Below are 7,435 nucleotides of genomic sequence, written 5' to 3'. Positions count from 1 at the left end.
AGTACAATTACGACACATATGAATAACTGTCTCTGCATCAGCATTGCACAGAACGCAAATTTGAGACTCCAACTCCACATGTCTAGAAGCTAATCGGTCCCTAGTAGGCAAGATATCATGACAAATTTTCCATGCAGTAACCTTAGCAGAACTAGGCATCTTAGCATTCCAAATTTTTTTCCATACTCGCTGATTAGCCATAACAAAAGAAGGAAGAGTTGAAGCATTTTTTGAAAAGGCAAAACGATAAGCTGATTTGCCAGTGAACATACATTTTCTCTCAAAATGTCATGTTAACCTGTCTTCTGGTTGTCTAGAGCTCAAAGGAATAGCAAGTATTGCTTCTGCATCCTCAGGAGTAAAAATGGAACGCACCTTGCTCTCATTCCAATTACTTGGAGGAGTAATCAGTTCATCCACCATATTCACATTATGTTGACACACTAAAGCACCAAGAGGCTTATGAGCAGGTAACTTGGGTATCCAGGCATCGTTCCACACAGAGACATAATGTCCATTACCCACCTGCCAAAAAGCACCAGTCTGGATAAATTCCCTTGTAGCAAAAATACTACGCCAAGAATAAGAAGGTGAAGCATGCACAGTCGCATTCCAAAAATCACCCTCAGGATAATAACGCGCCTTATATAATTGTGCCACCAAAGACTCCGGATTAGAGACCACCCTCCATGCTTGCTTAGCAAGCATAGACATATTAAAATCAAACAAGCTTCTGAACCCCAATCCTCCCACTTCTTTGGCATGACATAAATCATCCCACTTTTTCCAGTGATTTTATGCTTATCTGAGGTACTACCCCACCAGAATCTTGCACACATCTGTTCCAAATCCTCACAAAAATTCTTTGTAAGTTGGAAGACACTCATAGCATGGTTAGGAAGAGCCTGAGCCACAACTCGAATTAAGATATCTTTACCAGCACCACTAAGTAATTTGCCTTGCCAAAGCTTCAACTTCTCACCAAGCTATTACACTTTACTGATGGGACTATTTACTGATAAAGTGATAAGCTATTACACTTTTCCCTCTGAATTTGCTTCTTTGTTGACTCTTATTCTAGGATTACAAGCAACAAATTGGATCTTTATACACATACCATTAATTGGACATAAAAAACAAAGACACACTATGCCAAAAATTGCATCAGACTACGCTTTTTAGACAACGAAAAAAAAATTTTCGTTGTGTGTTGATTGAAAATGCTTCATACAACAGATTTAGTGAGATTCTGTTGTATAAGGACGCCAGAAATCAGAAATCTGTTGGTGCATGATTATTGTACAACACTTATAAGAATTTGTCTGTTGTCTGAATGAAAAGAAATTTCCCTCCCACCTTCCTCAAATTTGGGTCGAAATTTTGACTCACGTTGTACAACAGTATAGCTGTATATGTTGTATGAGCAAAATATCATACAACACATTTTTGGTTTGCGTTGTGCAAGTTTGGAAGAAAATTAGATGTTCCCAAAATGAGAGTCTTTAGCGCCAAAATGGTTAATTTTTGGGAGAAATGCGGGTACATGATTGTAAGATCCTACAACGGAATTACCTATTTTTGTTGTGTGAATGTGCCTAGGAGGGAGAAATGAGTTTGTGATTTGCACTAGGCGGGAGATTTGCTTGTTGGATCCCTAGGATGAAGTTTCAGTGTAAACTATCAGACAACAAAATTTCATTTATGTGTTGTCTGAATTGATTATACAAGTTAAAAAAAGGCGGAGAAAACGAAGTTAAAAATTTCGACACGGGGGAAACAAAATTTTCGTTTCCCACACACTTGGTTAGTTTTCCCACTTGCTCTGGCAGCTCATTTTCACCTCACTCACTTCATCCCTGAAAGAACTAGCACGCGACCCATCTCTGGCTCTTCCCCGAAATCCTAGCCCTCTCCTCCTTCCTCTCCCGCTCTCTTTTAAGTGAACGAGATAGAAGACGACCCTTTTCGGTACACAATGTCAGCTTTATCGATGAGATGGACATTCTGGGCGGCTCTGAAGATGGGGACGGATTGGACCTTGAGGGCCAGTTGGTCACGGTCTGTCTGGGAAGCAAAGAGATCGAGGTGGAGGAGGTATTGGTTTCTGGGGTGGTAGGTGGCATCGAGGAGGCGTAGGATCTGACCCAAGTCGCCTTTAGACCCGGAGAGGAGGTGGGCCAAGGAAGGAGGGGTCGGATCGGAGGAGTTGTTGTCGTGGTAGACGACGCGGTGGCGCTGTTGGGCCGGGAGAGAAACTGGTCGGGTGGGATATGGGGGTTGGGGGACGAAGGTGGGGAGGAGGAAGAAGAGGGTGGGGAGAGTGTGGCGTAGGTGAGGGAGGCGGAGGAGGAGGCGAGGGTGAGGAAGACGAGAAGGGCGAAGAGGTAAAAGGCAAAGAGAGCGGAGGAGAGGGAGGCGGTGGTGGCCGTGCTCCACGGCGCGTCGATTATGCTCCGGTTGTCAACCAATTGGGACTGGTTCGTCAGTCTCACTGTTGATGACTACCCTTTTCTCAAACAAGACGGTACTGCTTGGATTTCAGTTCATTGTTTCTGGGTTGCTGGTGATTTTTGTGTTTTTGATATGCTTTTTTGTTTATGGGTTGTGCAGATCTTCTTCACATTATGTCATTTCTACCTAAAGATCTGAACTTTGTGAACCATTCATTAGCTGGAAAGAGTAAGGTGCATTTGTTTTTTTTGTATCTATTGTTTTCGAGTTTTGTGTTATTGTTGTTTTGAATGTTGTGGTGGATGCTGAAGCATGTGAGGGTTTCAATGTTTTGTGGTGCTACAGGTTGAAGAGATTGAAACCAGTAAGTGTTGAAGAGATTGAAGCTCAGTTTTCAGCCCGGTAAGTTTGGACCTTTCTTTGTTTAGAACATAGACATAGTTCCTGGAAACTCTTGGTGATTATGATTTTCTTTGTCTTTCACTCTCAAAATTTTAATCTTTTTGATTTGGGTTTCCTCGATTTGCAGGTTTGGTCCAACAATCAACTACCCAGCTCTTTCTTTTATCTGATTATCATGTAATTGGGATCAATTGAGCTCAAAGTCGTAGACTTTCACTGACCCACTATACAGATACTTTTGTTCTTGAAAGTTTGATTTAGCCATGGATAAACTCACTGATGCAGAAGCTGCTAGTCCTTCTTTAAGGTTCTCTTTTCATATCCCAGTTTTTACTTACTAAATGTTTACTGTGCATATTGGCTTGACTTCAAGAATCATTGATTGATTTGTTGTCTTGTGTTTTGGTTTAGTTTATTTGCTGCATTGTCATATAGGGCTGCTTCCATGGCCATGGTCTTTATCAACAAAGCTGTTCTTCTTATGGAGTTCTCGAATTCAATGACACTTCTTACTATGCAGGTATCACGTTTAGTTTCATTTCTTTATTGTCTTGGCTATTTGCAATTGCTTACTGCTTGATTGATCATAACAAGTTGTCGTCTTTCGTTTCTCTTTTCTTTTTTGATTACTGTATGGTGTTGCAATTGATGTGTTTCTCAAACTTATGTAGTTGTCTTTACACGTAAGATCTTTATTTAGTGGAATATTCAAAATGCATCAGTACTAGTATTACATGCATATATATTTATCACAACACACATAGACACGTATGGAGCATATATAGTTGTAGATAGAAGAACGTGATACGACAATGGAGAATTAGATGCTAAGTCTGCTAATGTGCCCACCAAGTCCTTTTGGCTATTACATTAATTGCATCTAAGAAGATGTTATAATCTGCAGGAATTGTTCTAGAATTTCACGAATTCTTGTATAAAAATTTAGATATTCTTAATCATGTGGAATGAAAGGAATCTAGGTTCTAAAATTTTTGAGCCTGTCATCATTAATTCACCAAAAGAATGTTGGTGTCTTGCCTTGAAGTTGTGCTAGATGTACTAATTTTATTAGATAGTTAATGTTTGTGTCTGTCATAATGAATTTAATTACTCACCAACACTTTGCCGGGGACATGAGCAATGTAATTGAAGTACATTAATTGTAATGCGAACTGGTCAATGAGGCTGGCTTTTGTGACTCTAAGGGTGTTCTTCTTTTTCACTCTTAGATTTACATTAGAGTTTGTTTGCTGCACATGATGAAAGTTATCATCACAAGTGTTACTGATGCTTAATAATCTGTTTTATTTTTTCAATGGGGTAGGTGCCGGTAGAAGTACCTTATTGGAATCAAGTCTTCAGGGACCCAGGATGGGCACTGATGGTGGATATTGGAAGGGGTAACATTCTTATTCCTTTAATAATGAACTCTCTCTCATATCTATTTATAGTTACAACTCCTAGTGATTCTCAATTATAAGCAATTAGCATTGCCTCCAGATTTTCGTTCTTCAATCTTCGATGGCAACATTAATGATAATTTTATTTAGGTAAAGAAGAAGTTGGAATTCAGTTAAATCTCTTTATCTGTTATGTTTAATGTACGGCTCAATATGGATGCTGATTCTAATATAAACTTTGACTGTTATAGATGCTGATTCTAATAGAAACTTTGCTTTCCTCTGATTCTGATATGATGGCTTAAATTATGTTATAGATGCATTATAAGTTACACCAATATGCTCTTACTTTTTTTATTCATCTATCTAAAAATTTTAAAAGTTTGTTCCTCTCAGCTAATTGAAAGTAGAAGTAGGAGAACTAGACGAGAACTAGGCTGAACTTTTGTATTGCAAAGAAAAATAGGAAGTCCATTGCCCAACTGTGTCATGGTATAGCTACTTGTTTTACTTCATTATCGAATTGGTTTTATAATGCAGCCTCATCCATGAATGGTGAATTTAAATTTTGTAGCTTGAGTTCTCCTCTTAGTCCCAAAGAAATTGTGAAACCTTGAAAGGTGTCCAATTTGTAAGTTTGTGGGAGGGGATGATGTTAACAATGTTATTTTTATGGAATTAAATCTAAATGAACACCAGTAATTTAGCCTTCTTCTACAGGGAAGGCGAGAAATGAAGGTTCTGGGAATGGAAATGCTGAATCAAGATCATACCTTGAAAAGAAGCTCGTATTTTGTTTTGGTTCGCACATTGCAGCACAAATGCTACTCCCTTTTGGAGAAAAGAACTTGCTTTCTTCTTCAGAGTTAACGCAAGCACAGGAGATTGATTTCATTCTATGCTTTCTGCTTTTCAACGGTATTAATGTAAAGCAAAAAATAATCTTAGAGGATATGCAATGCATAATCATTTCTCTAATTCCCTTCACTTTTCTCTAGTTCCCTTCACTCTTTTACTCAATTTGCAACAGATAGCTACACGGGTGGTTATTCAGTATGGGTGGGGACCTGATGATAGTCCTGCAATATATTATCACAGCAATGCGGTATTCTTCTTTCTTTGCATTCAAGAGTTGGTCATGACTTGTGTTAGAGATATAGATATTTCTCATGTGCCGTCTAAAACTTCTTTGATTCTATTTTCCCTTATTCATTTTGTTAAAATAGGGATATTGAGCTTCTAACTGGAAAGGTTTTGTTAATATGAGCTTCTTTAGCCTCCATACCTCTGTTTGTTCTTTTTAGTTATAATATTGTATTTGTTGTCTAGAGTTGGTTTCGTTTGCTGTACTGTTTTGCCTTTTCAGTTTGGTTGATTACTCTATATATTTGTGTTAAAATATGCCCCTCTCAAAAAACATCAATTCCCTTTCTATCTTGCTGGAAATTTAGAATGAGGTAGTGAATTGCAAATTTTACTTTGCATTCCATAATCTATCAAATTTCCCCATAAAGGATAAATGTATGTTGAAGTCCTAACATGTTCTCTTTGGTACAGTCTACTGCTTTAAGCATGGGGAATAACCATGAGTATGATATGGCAGTTAAAGTTGAAAAGGTATGACGACTATGACTATTATTTGTTCTAAGCAATTACTCTATGTTGATATAACTTTCCCTAGTAATGCTTTCTTATTTTGTAGATCCATGATTTAGCACATTATAAAGCTAAAGAAATGCTCCATCGAAATGAGTGGTAGCAGCCAATACACCCAAGCGGATACTGATCAAGTGCGAAATGAGTGGGGGAAGTTTGTTGTCAACACATATGTGCATGAGCCATGAAGTAGCGCGCTTGATGCTGGTCCATTTTTGCTAAGGAAAACATCTTTTTTTGTGCTTCTCTGCTGGTACATTGTCATGCACCATGTGTTGCATGTTTTGGAACAATAGATATATATGTATCAGCTTTTTGATGTCCCAAGTAGATGGGCATGCACTAGAATGCTTCTCTTGTTTAAAATGTTGGGTTCAATGATTAGTGGTTTGCAATGTTTATATTTGATGGTTTGCAATGTTTATATTTGGTATGTAAATGGATCAAATGCACAATTTAATTCAGGAATGGGATCTGTTCAAAATAATCAGACAACAAAATATACAAAATGATAATTGCCCGTTGTCTGAATGACCAAAAATAGGGACAAATGACACTGCAATCATTCATATCATACATCGGTTTTTAACAAATCACTGTCTTCTAATCTATACTCACACAACAGAAGCAATTAAACTCTGTTGTCCCAGAGTTAATCAGACAACAGTTATAGTCCAAGAACTGAAGTTTGAATATCAGTCAGACAACACACAAAATAAAAGTCTGTTGTCTGAGAAGCTCAACATACAACATCTTCAAAACTAGCACTGTTGTCTAAAGGCAGCGCCGCAACTACAGCGCAGCTGCGCCTGGCATCTGCCGAGCCACCTGCCGAGCCACTTGCCGAGTATTACACAACACGTTTAACACATACCACGTTTAACAATTTCTGTCTATCGTCTGATACCACTTTTGGCATAGTGACATCAACTACTATTAACATCATTTCTAAGGGCCATTTCCAAAACATTCAGCATGCCCAGTGGAAGATCAACATCAAGAATAGACACGACTTAGGTCAAACAACTAAATTTTAGTGTTTTTATTCAGAAGCTTTATAAACTAAAACAAAGGAATACCTTTTTTGTCAACAAGTAGGGGACTTCTGTTCTACCAAAAAAATTAAAAGTAGAGGACTTGAAATTGATATATGATCTTAATAACAAGGACATGTATTAGGATATGGAAAACCCTACCAAAAGAGAACTTCAGAAACAGATATTGAATAGATGTCAATCAACTTTTCTTTTCCTTGTTTTTGCCTAACAATTAAGCCACTGCTACTAACTTGTATGATACATATATAGTCAAAATAAGTGATTCCAGAATCCTAAACTAACCCATTGGCATCCCCAAATCGTAAACCCCACAAAGAATAAACTACATTAGGATATCAAGACACGGACACACGCCCCATGGTAGCTAACATGATACCACTATTGCACTCAAGGTCAAACTTAATGTCCCAAGAACTCATTTCAGCTTAGTATATAGTCCAAAACCCAAGTTAAACTTACTATACATAC

At 38.0% G+C, this 7,435-nt stretch overlaps 1 protein-coding gene across 3 annotated transcripts; it reads left to right on the top strand.

Moving 5' to 3' along the window:
* The first annotated feature begins 1,800 nt into the window (after positions 1-1,800).
* LOC133712275 (probable inactive ATP-dependent zinc metalloprotease FTSHI 5, chloroplastic) lies at positions 1,801-6,310 on the top strand. Of its 3 annotated transcripts, none has more exons than XM_062138383.1 (10): positions 1,801-2,524; positions 2,611-2,684; positions 2,797-2,853; positions 2,981-3,160; positions 3,289-3,373; positions 4,178-4,253; positions 4,974-5,179; positions 5,284-5,358; positions 5,811-5,870; positions 5,956-6,310. In XM_062138383.1, the coding sequence occupies exons 4-10, from the start codon at positions 3,117-3,119 to the stop codon at positions 6,010-6,012; spliced, it is 603 nt and encodes a 200-aa protein (XP_061994367.1). In that variant the 5' UTR covers positions 1,801-2,524; positions 2,611-2,684; positions 2,797-2,853; positions 2,981-3,116; the 3' UTR covers positions 6,013-6,310. The 3 variants fall into 3 exon arrangements, with proteins under 3 accessions (XP_061994367.1, XP_061994366.1, XP_061994365.1); XM_062138382.1 differs by having other exon boundaries at positions 1,803-2,524; positions 2,611-2,679; positions 3,265-3,373; XM_062138381.1 differs by having other exon boundaries at positions 1,803-2,524; positions 3,265-3,373.
* Positions 6,311-7,435: the final 1,125 nt, after the last annotated feature.

This window comes from Rosa rugosa, chromosome 5, assembly GCF_958449725.1.
Source record: "Rosa rugosa chromosome 5, drRosRugo1.1, whole genome shotgun sequence".
Classification (NCBI taxonomy): Eukaryota; Viridiplantae; Streptophyta; class Magnoliopsida; order Rosales; family Rosaceae; genus Rosa; species Rosa rugosa.
This window is presented reverse-complemented; position numbering and strand designations above follow the sequence as displayed.